The 19,928-nt window shown below is 40.9% G+C and overlaps 1 protein-coding gene across 1 annotated transcript in view; it reads right to left on the bottom strand.

Moving 5' to 3' along the window:
• Positions 1 to 10,994, bottom strand: part of GADL1 (glutamate decarboxylase like 1) — a gene marked incomplete at both ends in the record, with an annotated part of 170,464 nt that extends 159,470 nt beyond the window's left edge. The window contains 3 exons of the mRNA XM_079712622.1: positions 2,316 to 2,488; positions 6,600 to 6,684; positions 10,752 to 10,994. Coding sequence (XP_079568748.1) covers positions 2,316 to 2,488; positions 6,600 to 6,684; positions 10,752 to 10,994 — 501 coding nt within the window. The remainder of the gene's footprint in view (positions 1 to 2,315; positions 2,489 to 6,599; positions 6,685 to 10,751) is intronic.
• Between the last annotated feature and the right edge of the window lie 8,934 nt (positions 10,995 to 19,928).

The raw sequence follows: 19,928 nt of genomic DNA, 5'->3' as shown, positions 1-19,928 counted from the left end.
GATGGATCTTAATCTGTATCTTAATTCTGTTCATGGTTACATGACTTGTCAAAACTCATAGAACTGCACACCAAAAGGAATACACTTGACTAAATGTAAATTACAGCTCAATTAAAAACAAAAAAAGTGGCTGAGAAAAAGTGTCTATCAAAGAGGGCACTAGTAATAATCATCTAAGTGTGGGGACCCATCCTATCCTCAGGTCACCTTTGAAAGGGGACTTGTTGAATCTTTGACCAAGTAGGCTAAGTCAGCAGCATAAAATCCTCACCTCCCTCTCCCAACCTCAACATAACTTTCAATCCAGCTTCACATGGATGCACGTCTACTATACTGCAATGGGCTTGGGGTTGCTTAATGGACAACTTAGGATCTTAAGCCTACCCTTCTCATCCTACCTCCCATTAGGGCCCTGTATGAGCCCTTCTTTCTAGGTGAAGAGTCCTCTTAGTGTATTAAATACCTTATCCTATTACAACTCTCTATCATTTACCTCCCACTTTCTTCAACACACCTGTGCTGACTTCTCTCTGTCCATCAAAACCTTACTTCACCTTCAGACTCTGCATCAAAGTTCAAGGTGCCCGCTCCTCAGTGAAATCCCCAAAGTCTGCCCGAATCACGCAGCATTTATCACATTCTTATTGGGATCCCCTGTTCTCTATCCCAACAAAAACTTGTTCTCCCAATTAGATTAAAATTCTGTTCAAAGCTGAACCTTTTTCTTACTTTTCTTTATATTCCCCAGGCCCAAATGTAATGCTTTACCCTTAGCTAACACTCAGTTAATACTTAATGACTGAATAAAGGCCGATATAAAAAAAGTTCCAGGGGAGTAGTTTACTCCAAAGTAAAGCAGGTCCAAAATATTCCCCAAGTACAAAGAAAACAGGAAAATATGCAATTATAAGTACATATCAGGAAACACCTCCAGTGACTTTGCCTTGAATTTAACCATTGCAAGATCATGGGTCATTTTGACCAATTTTCCTATTAGTTTTCCCAAATGCATGTTACCAAAAATTCAGCATACCACTTCACATTCAAAATCATTTTTTTAAATGACATTTATTTCTCCTGATAAAATTGAAATGAAAATCTCTCCTTCTATTTCCTGATAATCTGATTCCAGTATGAAAGGTGATCAATGTGATAGAGGTTAATTTTGAGATTTTAAGAGACGTATGGAGGAATCATTAAAAGCACAAACTCTGGGCTTCCCTGGTGGCCCCGTGGTTGAGAGTCTGCCTGCCTATGCAGGGGACACGGGTTCTTGCCCTGGTCCGGGAGGATCCCACATGCTGCAGAGCAGCTGGGCCCGTGAGCCTTGGTTGCTGAGCCTGCGCGTCTGGAGCCTGTGCTCCGCAACGGGAGAGGCCACAACAGTAAGAGGCCCGCGTAACACACACATACAAAAAAAAAAAAAAAAAAAAAAGAAAAAGAAAAAGCACAAACTCTGAAGCCAGCCTGCCTGGAGTTTAGTACCAGCTCTGAGACTTGCTAGCATGTGCTTTGGGGCAACATACTTGACCTCTTGTGCCACATTTTTTCCCTCATCTCTAAAATGGAGTTAATAAATACTACCTGCATCTTAGGGGTCTTTAATGATTAAATACACAAACACATGGATTAAATACACAAATACGTATGGAATAGTTTTTAGAATATCACCTGGCACGTAGTAAGTACTGTTAAGAATAGATGTTATTAGTGGTAATTCCAATATCAATTTACATCTGAATTTGAGTCTGAATTTGAAACCTAGAACCAGTCATTGGTACCAGTCAGAAGTCAGACTTAACAACCCAAGATTTCTAGTCTGAGCTCAGACAAGGTCCTGGTAAAGACCCTCAGAAAAATTTTTAAACTTTTCACACTTTTTCTACCTTCTGCTTGGTTTTCCTTACTAACATAAAGAATATGCACAAGAAAATGGAAAGCAGAGTGTGCTTTGGAGAGTGTAGAAATCAGATCATTGGGTGGTTTATAATCTATATTGTTATCTGGGGCAGAAAGCTTCATCCTGTGCTTCACAGCCTTACCTGGTTAAACTCTGGGTCTCAGCCAATTTCCTGACACATGCTGGGTGGCAAAGTAAAAGTCAACCCTCCCAGAAAAACAGAGACTGGGTGGGGTTCTGGAGGCGGGGATGGGGTGGGGAGTAGATACAAACTTTGGTATCTGGGCATCCCCTTGAAACAAAGGTATAGAGGAAATGAAAGCATGATTCCCATTTCCCTTACATCTAGCCATACAGGTTTGGTTAAAACCTATCTTTCCCATTCTTAGGGTTCCTTATAGGTTTTTATATTTACCTTCTCATTGATGTCTGTAGCCTTCAAAACCACCTTTTCCATTATTAGTCTACAGGCCTCTTCGACAAATTTTTCTCCCGCTTTTGCATCTGTTGTGGGGCCATTCAGTATGACTCCATCCACGAAAACAGTGTTCTTCCTGCTGGGAACCATCTCTTGTGGATCGATATCTCCTGGAAGCACACAGTCAAACCGTGTTTGAGAGATAGTCTAATTCGAGCACAGAACAAAACACAGGGGAAATGGCTCACCGTCCCACCTTCAAAGGGCATACCTTCTTTTAATACATTTGAGGCATTGAAGCTGACAGCTTCTTATGGTGCCCAATGGTATGACAGAGTTAAAGAAAGAAAGTTCCATTTTCCATTCCTGCAGCATCTTGTTTAGCATCAGGGAGCGTGGAGGAGCTCAAGCAACATAAATTCAACCCATTTTACTCACTCATACCAACATCTTTCAGACACACGTACAAAAAGATCTTTGTAAACACAAGCCCATGTCTATTTCGTGGGCACACACTCTCTTGTAGTTTAAGTATGACCATACATTTCCTTTTCATAAGTCATTCCTAAAGAAGAAGAAGTAATGTCAACATGCCTTTTCTCTTAACTTTACGTTTTAAGCCTGTGATTAAATGCCCTTCTGCCTTGTCTATGAAACCCCTCGTTAAACCCACTCGGCCATTTCCTACTGGGAGAAGGAGAAAAGAACGTGAGCAGTGTCACAATTCCTGTAAACCCATACTTAACACCTTTAAACTTTTCAAACTTGCAATTTAGGCAGAAGGATGGAGCAGGACATTTTCAGGACTGGACAGTTGCCAGTCAGTGAATAAAGGTTAAAAGTCAACATGGAAATCTATATCTGAGAATAAAGTTTACTGCCTACCCAAAATAGCCCTCCTCCAAAATAATTCTGGCAACTTAATCCAGATATTCCACCAATATCTGCCTCAAGCTCTGACTCGATTGTGTTCTCTTTTTCTGATCACTCTCTCTTTCCTCCTTATAATGTACATGTTCACTGAGTTGTGGAAATTTACAGAAACAATTTTTAAAAGTATTTTTCAGCGCCTCAGCTAGCACAGCACCTCACTTATTCTTTGTAAATACACCTTAAATATGCTGACGGTCTGTATGTATTTCAAACATTTTTATACTTATTGAGGGTTCTAACTGTATTAACAGTTATTATGCCCTGGAGCCCATCTTCTCCTCGCAGTTACATGTTTGGTATAATTCCGTGGTTTTCTAAAACCTTTAATTCTATGACTGGCAAACTCAAATGGTGTCCACGAAGACAGATAAAAATGTCACCAGAAGATTCCCTAATTTGAGAAAGATAGAATCTGTAGCAAAGGATCAATCTTTTATCCTCACACCCAAGGGTAAACCATCCAGAGCTCCCACGATGAATTTCAGTTCCATCCTTCACTTTCACTTATCTTTCACTTGAAAAGATGTATTTAACATGGTTTAGGACAAATGGTGAAGCCCTGGAGTTGAGCTTTTGGATGGAAATGCTCTACACCTAAAGGCACTTTCCTCTCCCCAAATTTTAGGTCGTAAAAATCAATTGGAAAAGAGGGCAATTATTCAGGGAACCCTGGTTACGTAAGTGGGCAGTGTTATTATTAAGCACATGGAAAAAGTTCGATTTTTTCTAACTCATTAGTAGGATTTCAGGTTTTTATTGCCCAGGGAATAGCAACCACTCTGTAGGCCTCTCAAAGTTTCTCTCTCTCTCTCACACACACACACATTAGAAAATGTCAAACACCCACTTGAAACCAGAATAGCACAGAAATTGAAATTAAAATTGTCTGTTTCTCCACAGCCATCAATTACAGAAATCCCCCATAATTCAAACAATTATATAGGAGAAAATACTACTTTAAAAAAACTAAATAGAATTGGGTATAGAGTATGCGTCTTTTCTTGATAGATATGTTTTATTTCTATTACCAGATGTGATCATGTCACTCTTTCCCCAGTACATTTGTCCAACTGGAAAAGACCCTCTGGAGACTGAACAGTCAGTCAAACTGTGATCTTCTGGGGATGCACACCCAGGACCTCCCATCTAACTGCTAGAGTTGATAGCGGTAAATAATGAAATTGTTCAATGGGAGGAGTGTTCCATGAAGAATATACCCAGAATCTGTCTGCTCTTCATTCCCCCCTCCCTTATCACCATCAAATACTTGGGGTTAGCCTTCCAACTAACCCCCAGCTGCCACCCTGCCCTATGTACCGTGTAGATAATTCTCAACATAGTAGCTCCTACGTGTCTTTGAAAAGATGGCAGATCACATGATGACTCCTCTATTCAAACCATTCAATGACCCCTTAACTCATCAAATTAAAAGTCAAAGTCCTAATAATGACCTCGAAGGCTTTAAATGAACTCCTCCCCCATTATCTCTTGGAACTCAAACCTCATCTCTTATTCCTGCCCTCAAAGGTCACCACGTTTCACCCACTTTCACCTCTTCACTTTTCCTCTACTCTTTCCTTAAACACCAGTTTCTCAGAGAGGTGTCCCCGACGACCCCATTTCACACTGCACCACTCCCCTCTCCCACCTTCTTTCTCTGCTTTATTTGACTCAAGAGCAGTGACCTACAATTCTTATTAATTTACTTGTTTAAATATTGTCTCTGCAACAGAGGTTTTGCTCTATGGGAACATGAGCTTGTGTCTGTTCCACAGCACCCAGAATGTGCCTGGCAGTTTGTAGGAGTTCCATAAACATTTGTTGGCTATTAAATTTAAAAAGCCTGGGACCTGGTTCCCTCCACCATCCGGTGATCATGTCCCTTCCTCTGAGGTGCCATCGCAGGTTGCCAGCCCTAACCGAGGAGGAAACACATTTGGTAGGAATAGGGCAGACATGGAACTCCATTCATGGGCTAGAGAAGGGGCAGCAGGGGCTGCAAGAAGGACCTGGAGAACAGGGTCAACAAGGCAAAACTGAGTTTGCAGTCCGGGTTATCAAAAGAAACAGTTGGTGAGAGGCTCTCACTTTCCTCCCTGAGCCGTTCTTTTCACCAAGGCCACTCCTACTCTCTCTTTTCCCTCCTTCCCTTTTTTGTAGTCATATGACTTCTGAAGGTCAGTCCATAACAAATCTCATTCCAGGAACCACAATTCCAAGCGTGGAAGCCAGTCAATCCTGAAACACTCCGACTTCTGAATTTCCACCAATTCCTCAACTCCATACTTTCCAAACCCCTATCTATATAAGCTCAACTTCTGTTTTGTTTAAAGAGAGGCACAGCTCTGCCTTGCTGAACAAACAATAAATTCAGCTTCAAATATTGTTTCAGAGATTCAGTCGTGGACTCTTTCGTTGACATATGAGTAAATGAATTAATACAGATGAAGACCTAAAACAATGCCTGGTGTGTAGTGGGCACTCAATAAATGTTAGAAATATTAGCTAAGTCAGTAAGTGTAAGTTAATAGTAGTAGGCAGTCAAGACTATTAAATACATAAACAAACAGGAGTAAATACATGTGACAGTAAGCAATGACAGTAGAAAGGGAGATCTCAGAGTAATCAGATGCCCAAGGTAATGAACTCTAAAGTGGCTGGTGAGTTATCCCCTGCAAGAATGGGAAGACGAAGGCTCAGTGGGAAGGGATTGTCCTTATGAAGAGAGTTGAACTTCTGGCAATAGCCAAGCAGTTCAGTCCACATGGGGTGGGCAGCTGTCCAGACTTCCCACCTTGTCACTTTCCACCTTGCACTGTGGTTATCTGTGTAGAGGTTTTATTTCTTGCACCAGATTGTAAACGCCTACAGAAGGGATCCATGCCTCAATTTTCTGGACATTCCAGAAAACCGTTCAGCCGTTGGCATTCGTAGGCATTCAGCAACTCTCTGAGGACTGACTGGCTGAATGTATTGTTATCTTGGAGGTCATCTTATCTGGCCCTTTCATACAGTCCCCCAAATCCCCTCCCCAACCCAGTGGCTGATACAACAGGAGAGCTGAGTTCTAGTCACTCAGGTTCTTTGATCCTGGAATAATACATCCTCTCTGTGCTTCAGTTTCCTCATCTATAAAATAGGAGATAACCTGAGGAAAGTGCTGGGCTGGCTGCACTCTCACTTATGCTAACAGTACTGAAATATACTAACATTGCAGGTGGGTTTAGGGACCACTGCTCTGGTTGACCTCTAAGATGCTTCCAGAATCTTAACATCTTCGTTCGCCTGGCTTCCCTCTTATCCTTTAATAATTATGTTTTCATTTCAACAAACGTGTTATTCACCTACCATGTGCCACACAGCAGGTGGGGGCTAAAGACAGGAATTGGATCATCTCTTTGAGGATCTCAAAGTCTCTTTGGGGAGTTAGGTGCTGAAAATTTACAAGAATAAAAGACATGTGGGGTAGGCTCTGTTCTAAAAATTTTATAGATTTAGTAAATTTAATTGTCACAAAATTTCCACTTAGTTACTCAGTTTTATAGTTGAGGAAGCTGAGACACAGAGGGTTTAATTGGCTTGCCCAGGGTCACAGAGCTGGTAAGTAGTGAAACTGGGGTAAATAATGTAATATATTGAAGTTCTACAAAGGAGCAATGAGATACTGCTCTATGGGCATCTACAGTTTGCAAGGCAGTGTTAGGGAGTTAGTAATGACAGCAAGATGAATTACACTCAGTTCCTGTCCTCGGTAATTGAGAGCCTCAGAGTCTGAATAATGCAATAGAAGATAAAGGGTGTCAAGTGCCATGAGAAGGATACCAATAAAATGTTTTGAATGTAAGCAATGTAGACATTTAGGGTTAAGGCTTAGGGTTATAGGAGAAGTTGAGATATCAGAGAAGACTTCTGAATTGGAAGACCTGTCTTCTCTTTAAATATCTGCAGTAAGAAATAATAATAATAATTTTAAAACCTCATCACAAAGTTATAATTTTAAAACCTCATCTTAAAGTAGCAAGTCCATGACAAACAGCTGGGAGTGGTCACAAAGCTTCTCCTACAGTGACTCAATATGCATTTGTGTCATTTCTTCAGGCTTTTACACTAGATGGGTAGACAAAGCAAGTCTAATTTCTCTTCCATGGGACTCTAATCCAAACATGTGAAGACCTTTATCAACTCTCATCTAAATCTCTTATTTTGCCAGTTAAAACTGTTCCAGTTTCTTCCATGGATCTGATAGACCATGGTTGTTAGTCTGGGTCAGTTTATTTCTATCTTACAAAATGAGGCATACTCCAGGTGTGGTCTCACCAACTCAAAATACAGTGAATTGGTATTTCCCCTTCTCTGGTCATCATGATTCCATTAGTAAGGCTTCTATTAGCATCCTAGTTGATTCCAAAGCTTAAGCTTTGAAACCAGGCAGATCTTGGCCCCAATTCTAACCGTGTTGCTGTGATCTTACCCATGTTACTTAACTTCCATGTGACCCAGATTTCTTATCTGGCCAACAGAGAAAATAGCCATGCCTATTGCACTGAGTCATTGGGAGGGTTGAATGTGGCTGTACGTGCAAGCTGAAGAGCCAACTGCCAGGAGTAGAGTACAGGACACAGTGAATGGGGATCTTTACTGTGGCTAAGTCTACATGAACTCTCTTCCAGCACCCACGTTACACTGCTGGCCCAGGTAAAGTTTAGAATCAATAGCCTTAGGTCTTTGTCAGAAGGTCTGCCAATAAGATCCAAGATTCCCATATGAGATTCTTTAATTGTTAAGAGCAAAACAGCACTAGGAAAATAACTCTTGCTTCCAAAGGATGGAAAGTGGAACAATGGATCAAAAGTGAATCCAGGTATCTGGTGGGGAGGTCAAGGAACTCTTCAGAAAACTTGTGCCAAAGACATTGGGGCCCCAGGGAAAGCTGAGGGTCAGGATCTGGAGAGCCCAGTAGGCCAGTCCAAGATAGGAATGAGAAGCAAAACTTGGGAAAGAGGATAGTATTAATTAATAAATTAATAAGGGCCTACCATGTACCAAGCACCAGCCTGGTGCCTGGGAATACAGAAATTAAAAAACACAGAATCTCTGCTCTCAAGTTGCTAAAAGTCTTCAAAGACAATATCCAGGGGGCCAGGGAGAAGAAAAATAGAGCTGAACAAAAGTTGAAGAGACATTCTTCTGTTCTGGAGTTTTCCAAGTCAGGTGTCTCTTATAAGCTCAAAAAAGTGCACACCTAATTTAGTCAATGTACCTGGTCCTGTAAGACTTATACATTGTTTGCATCCCTTTTGAATTTCACAACCATTTTAAGTCATTTTTGTTGTCTTAGAAACAACACGCCAATGTCAGGGTAACTAAGAGCAGTCTACAAGGAAAAAGACTATAGGAAATAAAAAAATATTAAGAAATAACAATAATACAAAGCAGCGGCCACAGAAGCTCTGAAGGTGTGGGTAGTAGCAACAAGTACAGGGACTGAGTGTCTGAATCTAGCTCTGTGATTGGTAGAATCATAGACCTGACTTAGAGATCAAACCATGTCCACAGTACAGCCCCCAAATATGAAGTCACAGGAGAAAATGGCAAAACTATGCTCATAACTTTAGTCAGCTAGAGATGGGCACCCAAAGGCAAAAAAAAAAAAAAGAAAATTTAAATCACTGAGTCTCATTTTGGGGGTTAAACTCTCTTTAGTTGAAATACACAGTGAGTTAATACTTCTTTCATTTATACTTCCCAAAATATTTACTGAATACCTGCTATGCATAAGACACTGGGGTAGGCACTGTGGGAGACTCAAAGATGGATCAGACACACAGACAGTGACCTCAAAGTCCAATAAGGAAAATTAGACACGTTTATGAATACCTAGAATCCCATCCAGAAGGTATAAAGCATGATACTTGAGGTCAGACAAAGCACACACTGAAATTCCAGAGGAGGGCTTCTGACTGTGAGAAGCAGAAAGTCCTCTTAGATGATATTTAAGATGGTCCTTCATTCAACCATTCAGCAAATACTTACTTAGTGCCTGTTATGTTCAGAACACTGTGTGAGGCATTGGAAGCTGAGCCATGAAAAAGAAGACACAAATTTACATTTACTTGGGATTGATGGGAGAGATAGTTAATAAAAAGGCAAACAGATAAATAATTAAAATAACTGCAGACTCTAATAAATGCTCTAAAGGAAATTACCTGAATGACTTGATAGGATGAAGATAAGGAGGTATTTCAGATCTGATCGGGGAAAGTATTTCTGAAGAAGAAACATTTGGATTAGATGCAAATGAGAAGGTTCCAGATGTAAAAAGACATGAAAAGAGAATAGTCCAGAAAGAAGGAACAAAAAATGCAAATAATCTATAAATTGTCCTTTTAAAGGAATAGAAAGACATCAGTGTAGCTCAGTGTGAGGACAAGGGGAAGGAGGAATAGACTGAGCTTTGGAAAGACAGACAGGGAGCAGGTTAGGTAAGGTGTTTTATTCTAAAAGCAACAGGAAGCCACTTAAAGATTTTAAACAAAGGAGTAACATGATGTGGTTTACATTTCTAACAGATTTCTCTGGTACCTTGTAGAGGATGGACTGTCTGAGGGCAGATGTGGAAACAGGGAGATTGCTTAGGAGGCTACTATAGAAGTCCGGGCAACAGAGAATGGTGGCTTTGATCCAGAAGACATAGGAAAAGCATTGCAATCTGGGAAATTCTGGTGGTAAAGCCAAGAGGACTTGCTGATGAAGTGGGTGCAGGGGGTCAAGAAGACAAAAGACTCTTAGATGACAGGGCCTTATGCTGATACAGGGACCACTGGAAAAGGGCAGTCGGGTCAATGTGTGATGGAGAATCAAGATTTTTGACTGATTTGTAGAAATTGGTTATGATGGGGTAGAAACAAAGATTATGGCAAGGACATTCATAACCAAAAAGGAAACTGAACTAGGCAAAAAAATGTGTGTGTGTGTGTCTGTGTCCAGGAAACCTCAAGTACTTCTGTTTGTCCAAGGGGCAGGGTCTGTAAATGGGAGAAGTGACTGACTGCTGAGAGGTGACATGGGCACCAATCTTGCAGGAACCTCACTGGAGACTGAGGAATGTGTCTGTTACTTGGTAGGCAATAGGGAGCCACTGAGAACTTCTGATGGGATAAGAGGAGCGCTTTAGAAAGATGAAGTGGGTACCAGTGTCGAGTTTAGGTGGGGAATCAAGAGTTCAAGTTGGGGAGACATGATGGCAATAATCCAGGCCAGGGAGAGGGAGGACATGGACTAGATAATAGAGAGGATGGGGGGTTATATTTATTTTGACTTCTTGCCTACAATATTATTACTGCAAACTTGAAGTCAGGAATCCTGTGTCTTTCTAATGAGCCCTACAACTGTACATGGATAGTATAGTTTTCTATCCTCCAGTAAGTCTATGTTCTAAAATGATCTTTGGATGAAAGGTGACAGAATAAGATAGGAAAAGGTAATTTTGTGTATCCATACATCAGCTCCTCTCTTGCAAAGCATGGATGAACACAGAACATTTCGGTGACATGTTCCCATTCCCCTGGGTTTTATTTTATGAGACCCTGTTGTGTTAGCATCTGGGATGTCAGTCAAAGGACTCCGATTCTGTGGAAACACCAAGGCATGCGCTTTAACAAAAGAGCCGGGTCCATCAACACAATCCATTCTCTGAGAGGACAAGCTTCTTAGAAGGGAGTCCCTGAAGCCACCCCCAGCCATCATCCCCCCTCTACACCTTATGAACTGATGGGTACTACTTCAGCTTACAGGGACTTGAATGCAGCCAGGCTCTATGAGAAAACTGGACTGGCATACGCATAGAGTAAATTCCAGCCCGGGCTGGAGAACGTGGCTACGGACGATGTCCTTTCATCTCGCTTATCAGCACCGTGCTCCCCAGGAGCTGCTCTCACCATGTCTGCCCCCTCCTTCACTGGCCACTGCCCCCCAGCGTCACCATTTCTGCTGGCATTTCCCTCTCTGCCATCTGGGCTCTGTACCCTCTCTGACTTTTCATCTAGTTTCTTGCCTACATATAGTTGTGAAACATTACATTTGACTTGTTGCTTTATCAGTGACTCCTGTGTTTTCTGAGATTTGAGGATGAGTAGGGAGAACGTCCATTTTGAGTTTGCTTGTTTGCTTGCGGAATTTTTGGCCTAATCGGCATCCCAACTGGAACCACTCTTTCCCCCAGGACACAGTCTCGGCAGCACTGTCAGTTATGGTTTTCCCCTTTCATGGTATCTCCAAGTCTCAAGTATTCCAGATCTCGAGAGTTGCCTTGGCTCTTGTCTTTTCCAAGGCCTCATTATTTAGCTCTCTCTCGAATTCTGTGAGTTCTCCCAAATCCTTCCAGTCAACTCCCCCTTCTAGTGAGCAAGAGTCATTCTGTGTTCTGTGAAAACAGAGAACCATAACTAATATTCTGAATAACTTGACTTCTGTGGAAATTCCCAACTAAGGAAAGTTAAAGACAACTACACACAGCTTAATAAGTATATTCTCTGTACCTTCAGAGTTTCCCACCTATTTTTATTGTTCTGCAAAACTTAGAGGTCATCCAGTTACTGTCAAAAGATAAATATTGCATTTTTTCTCTTTTTAAAAATATTCCACTTATGTACAAGTCAGGATGTTTGTGGCCAGTGTCTTAGCAAAAAAAGAGTCTAGAACAGCCCTGCCAAAAAGAAGTACAATTCCAGCCACCTGTGTGATTTTACCTTTTCTAGCAGCTTTTCTAGTAGTAGTATGGCAGAAAGGGAACAAAAATATAATTGCATTTAGAAAATAACAATAGCTAACATTTATTGGATACTTGCAATGGATCAGGTACTGAGCTAGGTACCTTATATGTGTTACTTCATTTAATTCTCATAATAATTATCTTCATTAACTCAATTTTACAGATAGGAAAACTGAGGCCAGAGAGATGAAGAGAATTGTAAGTGACAGAGCCAGAATTCAAAGCCAGGCAGCCTGAGTTTGGACATCATGTTCGTAGTGACTATATTCTACCTTTTTCCAAAAAAAGGTGAATAAAGAGATATTGTTTCTCATGTCTTATCAACCACTCTAAACTATTTGGACACATATTTTATACTCCTAAAGCAATAAGCAATTATCTGGGAACTATGTATTAAATTGCAATGTGCTGCAATGTAATATATAATTTTAAAACCAATTTGCTCAAGTGTTGACTGCAGGATTTTAAATGATTCCACTTAACCTGAAATTTAAGTGAAAATTTAAATACATGCTATAAATGGGTACCTCATTTGCATGATCCATTGATTAACTCTGATGTGATGCTCATGTGTGCCCAGGGTACTGCCTCCTAGCCTAGGCTTTTGGAAGGTCATCTTCTAGGTCAGTAGTGGGCAATTACTCTCAGCTCAGTATTTCAACACACGTGCTATGACATTCACACGTGACCACCCTCAAATGCAGAGAACATCACTTACCAAAACCTCTTTATGAAGTGTATTACATGAGACTGGAAAGAATATACAGAGAAGCTGCTTGGGATGGCAATAAGACCTCTCCAAGAAGCATCTTTAAGTGAAAATAGATGGTCTAAACTGCCTTCTAAGGAGGGAGGACTCTTACTTGCAGGGCAAATGCATTGCTAAATGGGGTATGCAAATTTGGGTTCAGAGATGAATTGCTCAGTAGAGAAGAGGGTGAGGCAACCACCAGCATCTTTCTCCTCATCCTTTATGCTACACAGACTCAGCCTCACCTCCATATAAAATCAGAGCAAATATTCCAAATTTTTAACCTACCTGGGAGCCAACACAGTCACATAAACTACATTATAGCTGGTGCCCCTGAAATGGCAAACATGGCAGCTCTGGGGGATGCCCACACATCTCATTGCTACTCTTATGTTGATAAGTGAGGCACTCACAGAACACTGCATAAAAGACCATAAAGGCATTGGTCTGTGCTGGTCTACAGCTGAGACCCAATGAGGCATGAGTTTAGAGCCATCTAGAATAGGTGCCAAGGTGGGGTTTTGGCCAATTTTGTGTAGGATCATGGGATCTTAGAGCTTGAACAGCACTTACAGATAATTTGGGAAATGTCCTCATTTTGAATTTGAGAGAACTGTGATTCAGTGGCACACAGACTGTTTGATGTTTACATATCCCCTTCTGTAAGTCTATTGGATCCTCTAAGGGCTGTCCACACTACACCTCTCATAAGTATTTAGAACCTATTTCACATAATAATAGCTACTATTTATTCAGCCCTTCTATGTGCCAGGTTTTGATAAGTCCTTTACAAACAGTAGCACCTTTATCCTACACAACAACCCTGTGAAGATACAAACAACTAAAACCCACTCTGATTAAGTTAAGCAGAAAAATAATTTATTGGGAGGGTGTGTAAGTTATCTATAGTTGTGTAACAAGTGACCCAAAAACTTAGTGGATTAAGTCAACAAGGATGTATTATTTCCCATGATCCCGTGGCTTGGCTGGGTCTGGGTAGTTTTTCTGGTCTTCCCTGTGCTAACTCACACACCTGCAGCAACTTGTATGTTGGCTTGGAGCCGAGTTCAGAGCTGGGAAGACTGAGATAGCTGGACCTCTCTCTCCTTGTGGGCTTTCATTATCCAAGAGATTTGTTGGGTCTTCCTCAGAAGGTGATGGCAGGTCTGAAAACAGTGAAGGAAAAAGCTGACAAGCTTCTTGAGATCTCAGATTGGATGTCACACAACTTTTTTTTTCTTTTGTTACTTTTGACACACTCTGTTGGTGAAAGCAAGTCACGAGGAAAATTGTACTCAAAGATACAGGAAAAAGCTCACCTCTCGGTGACAGAAGGCAACATCACATTGCCAAGTGTATGCATTCTAGGAAGAAAGGAATTTGAAGCCATCTTTGCAATCCAGCAGAGTCTACCCCCGACCACAAATTATTCATATTCCTCCCATCTACAAAATACGCTCATTTCCATCCCAGGACCAACCCAAATCTTATCTCATTATAGAAACAGACTTCAATTCTGGGATCTCATGAGTTGTATCAAGTCTACAGACAGACAAGGCTGTTAAATTGCAGCTGCTCTTGATCCAGGGACCCATAAACTAAAATGCAAGTTATCAGACACCACACACAAACAGTGAGAAGAACAGGATAACTGCCACAGACACACCCAGGGAAGAATGAAAGGCCCAGGTCCAGGCACTGACCCATAGCAGATCTGAAATCTAGCAAGGTGTATATTGCATATATTGAATGTGGTTTGATTCTGCCCTCTGGGATGGTTTCCTAACCCATTATTCTTTGTGACTCTTGGCTCTGCACTCTGGCAGAAGTGAAGAAACATCCCAGCCTCTCTGATATTCTTTGAGATCGCATACAATGATGGGTAGTCACAGACATACAGCAGTGAGCTTTGCCTCACTCTCTTCTTCTCTCATCTGGACGCTTGGTTCTTGTTCCCCTGAGATGGCAACTACACAGAGAAACAACTTTCTTTCTCTAGCTCCTTGGACAGTTGCACTTTGGCAACTGTGTATGCCAGCATTCATGGATTCCCACACAAACTCTAACCTGTCCATTCTTTTTTTTTTTTTTTTTTTTGTGGTATGCGGGCCTCTCACTGTTGTGGCCTCTCCCGTTGCGGAGCACAGGCTCCGGACGTGCAGGCTCAGCGGACATGGGTCACGGGCCCAGCCGCTCCGTGGCATGTGGAATCTTCCCGGACCAGGGTACGAACCCGTGTCCCCTGCATCGGCAGGCGGACTCTCAACCACTGCGCCACCAGGGAAGCCCCTAACCTGTCCATTCTTGACGGTGCTTCAGGATGGCTGGTTAGTGACTTTTCTGTGACTTCCAACTTCCCCTTGTGGAATTTTCCTTTCACAGCTCCTCCTACATTTGTGTAAGGTTTAATTCCAATAATAAAGTCCTTATTCCACAATGCATCTTACATACAACCTGTTACTGCATTTAATCTTCATCACAGCTGTACAAGTTATAGACATCCCCATTTTACAGACAAGGACACTGAGGCTCAGAGAAATTAGGACACTTTCCCATGACTTCACAGCTAAAATATGTCAGAGCTCAGATTCGACCTCAGATTTATCTGATTCCCAAGCCTATGCATGTAATTCCTATTCTCCATCTACTGGGAGAAAAGGGATGGGAACAGTGGTGTGCTGTAAAATTGTTTCTGAAGAAAAATAGATCCTAATAGATCTATTTCAATGGTATGGTATTCCCATCAAGCTAATTTCAAGGTACCAATAGTTTACATATCAGCTTACAATATTTCTGAATATCTGACACTCTCGTGAGCTGGTATGAAGTGGCTTCTGCCCACCATGGTATAGGGATCTAGGAAAACAAAAAAGGTCTTCAATAAGGAAATGTAATCATAGTTAACAAAAGTTGGGTAAGGTGGTTCTTCGGGTGTCTCATTCATGTGCAAGCTACCTGATTTCCAAGTGCTAGCACTTTCATCTCTTTGCCTGTGGCCTTTCTATTCTGCCCACTTACATAGCAAATCAGAAGCTCTGAAAAATTAATACCCATATCAGCATCCCTCAATCAACAAGTGATAAAAATTAATGTGTAAACATCAGCTCTCTTGTCCTTCATATGAGATAACTCTGAGAGGTGTATTCTTCATTAACACTCCTAGTTACCCAGTGGAAGTAAGCTGTAGTTACCCTCAGTGATAACTTGCTTTATAAGGTATCTCTGTTGGCTTCCCTGGGACCACCTTCCAAAGGTACTACTTATGCTCCAATCCTTGAGTGCTTCTGGAAAATCCAAATCAAAACAAATGACTACTGTTTTTTGAATGCCTATGGACCAGACCAACACTGTACTAGGTACTTATGTTACATGTCTTTATACAAATCTTCATAGCACCTTATGAGGCAAGTATTACACCCAATTCTACAAATATGGAAACGTGGATCCAAGAGTTTAATTAAATTTATGCAGGTCACATAGCTGGCAGGGCAAAGAAAAGAGCTGATATTTAAACTATGATTGATTGCAATGTCTCTTTTCTTTCCACTAAACCATGCAGCCACTCTCGCCAGGGAGGTTGGACTAACACAGGTGAAACAATAAAAGAACAATTAACTAAGCTAAGCTGACATATTGTATTGAACACTTCTGGGCAAAAGTGTCATCATATGTATGTTCCACAATTACTTTCTAAAATTCTCTTTTGTTGTGCCATCAACTTGAAAAATAAGGCCATGGACAAATATTAGGAAATTCAATTTTTCATAGATTTTCTTTCTCCTCTATCACTGCTTCATACAAACTAGGTACTGAAATAAAACTGAGCAGATAGCATAGCAGAGTATACCATAAGGAAAATGTATATGAGGAAAATATGTTCCCTGGATGTATTTTTTGGCCCACATAGCATCTGAAAGAACAGATATGTCATAAAATACCAACTAAGTCTATTGATTTTGTAAGTCGATACAAAGTATTAGAAGATCAAACAACATAGCATCTAGAGTGCTGAATTGGGAATAGGCTTATTGGCTAAGAAACTTAAACAAAGGGAAGATTTAGCAATACATTTAAGAGGCAAAAAATTGAGTGTGGGAATTTAAGATTTGTCAATGCTACAGCTAAATCACCAAAACAGATTTTAATATTTAACAACGGCTTGCAGACCTCAAGTAATTTAGATAGTTGCTCTGCAATACTTCCCACTAAGAAGCTCCTGGATGCTGAAATTCTTAGCACTGCATGAAGACATGGCAGATGCTGGTGGAAACAAATATAAATCCAACTCTGATTTAATCAGTATTTTGTGGAGTTGACTTCTTACATTTAATTTTCTGCTGTGACAATATGCACAGAAAGAACACCCTGGAATTTGGAATGGGGTAGGGGTTCTTGCCCCAAGTCTGGCTCTATATAGTTCTGTGGCTGCCAAGTAGTACTTTAACCTCTCTGGTTAACGATGTTCTCAGTTAAATGGTGCTCTACAAGATGACGTGCCACCCTAACAGTCAGTGATTCTATGGCTAAAGCCCTTTTTTCAATTAAATTCCTATTCATGTAATTACCATAAATCACATTCCAGCATTTCTAAAAGCAATCCTCATCAATGCTCTGCAGAACTGTGAATTCCTATAATGTTTCAGGACCTCCATGGTAGTGGCTCAGGGGAGGAACTAATGGAGATGATGAGCAGGTGAGCCTGTTTTATCTCAAAAGCCTCTCTATACTGTTTTGCTTAAATAGAGTTCATAGGCATGAATGAATGAAGGAACACTTTGGCTTCAAATTACAATATGACTGATTGACTTTTGGCAGCCATTACTTTCCCTTCTTTAAAAAGTGGAGAACTTATCTACTAAGCCTCATGCCATGGAACACTTCATCAGCAGACCTGAGATCCAGCTTTACACACATTTGTCTTTGGCAACTGCACTCCCCCAAGACAGTGCCAGTGTCAAGGGCAGTCACTAAAGCAGCCAATTTCAGTTGTTTCAAGGCTATTTGTAGCACGATTACATGTATGACCCTCAGGTATACTGAGAAAATATAGTACTGACATACCTTGGAGATATTGCTGGTTCAGTTCCAGACAACCACAATGAAGCGAATATCAAATAAAGCGAGTCATGTGAATTTTTTGGTTTCCCAGTGTGTATAAAAGTCATGTTTACCCTATACTCTAAACAAAGGGAGGATTTAGCAATATATTTGAGGCAACAAATGAATTGTGAAAATTTAAGATTTGTCAGTGCTACAGCTACAGTTAAGTGTGCAATAGCATTATCTCTAAAACAAACAAACAAAAACCCACTTAACTAAAAATACTTTATTGCTAAAAAATGTTAACCATCACCTGAGCTTACAGTGAGTCCTAATCTTTTTGCTGGTGGAGGGTCTTGCCTGGATGTTGATGTTGCTGACTGATCAGGGCTGTGGCTGCTGAAGGCTGGGGAGGCTGCGGCAGTTTCTTAAAACAAGACAGCAGTGAAGTCTGCCACATCAATTGACTCTTCCTTTCATGAATGATTTCTCTATAGCATGCAGTGCTGTTTGATAGCATTTGACCCACAGTAGAACTACTTTCAAATTGGAGTCAAACCTCTCAAATCCTCAACTAAAGTTATTCTAAATCCTTTGTTGTCATTTCAGCAAGCTTCAAAGCATCTTCACCAGGAGTAGATTCCATCTCAGGAAACCAATTTCTTTGCTCAACCATAAGAAGCAACTCCTCGTCTGTTTAAGTTTTAACATGAGATGCAATAATTCAGTTCCATCTTCAGGCTCCACGTCTAATTCTAGTTCTCTTGCTGTTTCTACCACATCTGCAATGACTTCCTCCACTGAAGTCTTGAACCCCTCAAAGTCACCCATGAGGGTCGGAATCAACTTCTTTCAAACTCCTGTTAATGTTGATATTTTGACCTCTTCCCATGAATCATGAATGTTCTTCATGGAATCTAGAATGGTGAATCCTTTCCAGGTTTTTAATTGACTTTGCCCAGATCCATCAGAGGAATTCCTATCTATAGCCTTACTAAATGTATTTCTTAAATAATAAGACTTGAAAGTTGAAATGACTCCTTGATCCATGGGCTGCAGAATGGATGTCATGTTAGCAGGCCTGAAAACATCATTAATCTCTTTGTACATCTCCATCAGAGCTCTTGGGTAACTAGGTGCCTTGTCAATGAGCAGTAATATTTTGAAAGGAACCTTTTTTCTGAGCAATACATCTCAATCATGGGCTTAAAACATTCAGTAAACCACGTTGCCAACAGATGTGCTGCATACAGGCTTTCCTGTTCCATTTATAGAGCACAGGCAGGGTAGATTCAGCATAATTCCTAAGGGCCCTTTTTCAAAATGGTAAATTTCGAAATGGTAAACGAGCATTGGTTTCAATGTAAAGTCACCAGCTGCATTAGCCCCAAACAAGAGAGTCAGCCTGTCCTTTGAAGCTCAGAAGTCAGGCACTGACTTTTCGTCTCTAGCTATAAAAGTCCTTCCAATAGAAGGCTGCTTCATCTACACTGAAAATCTGTTATTTAGTGTAGCCACTTTTATTAATTATCTTATCTAGACTTTCAGGAGAACTTGCTGCAGCTTCTACATCAGTACTTGCTGCTTCACTTTGCACTGTGATGTTATGGAGACACTTCTTTCCTTAAACCTCATGAACCAACCTCTGCTAGCTTCAAACTTTTCTTCTGCAGCTTCCTTACCTCTCTCAGCCTTCCTAGAATTAAGGAGAGTTAGGTCCTGGCTCTGGATGTGGCTTTGGCTTAAGAGAATGTTGTGTCTGGCTTGATCTTCTATCCAGTCCACTACCACTTTCTCCATATCAGCAAGAAGGCTGTTTCTCTTTCTTGTCATCCATGTGTTCACTGAGTAGCACTTTTAATTTCCTTCAAGAACTTTTCCTTTGCATTCAGAACTTGGCTAACAGTTTGGCACAAGAGGCCTAGCTTTTAGTCTGTCTGGGCTTTTCACATGCCTTCCTAAGCTTAATCATTTCTATCTTTTGATTTAAAGTGAAAGACTTGGGGGGAGACCTTCAAGATGGTGGAAGAGTAAGACCTGGAGATCAACTTCTTTCCCACAAATACATCAGAAATACATCTACGTGTGTAACAACTCCTACAGAACACCTACTGAA

Source organism: Hyperoodon ampullatus (assembly GCF_949752795.1).
Source record: "Hyperoodon ampullatus genome assembly, chromosome: 10".
Lineage (NCBI taxonomy): Eukaryota > Metazoa > Chordata > Mammalia > Artiodactyla > Ziphiidae > Hyperoodon > Hyperoodon ampullatus.
Note: the sequence above shows the minus strand (reverse complement) of the source record. Positions and strands in the feature narration are given on the sequence as shown.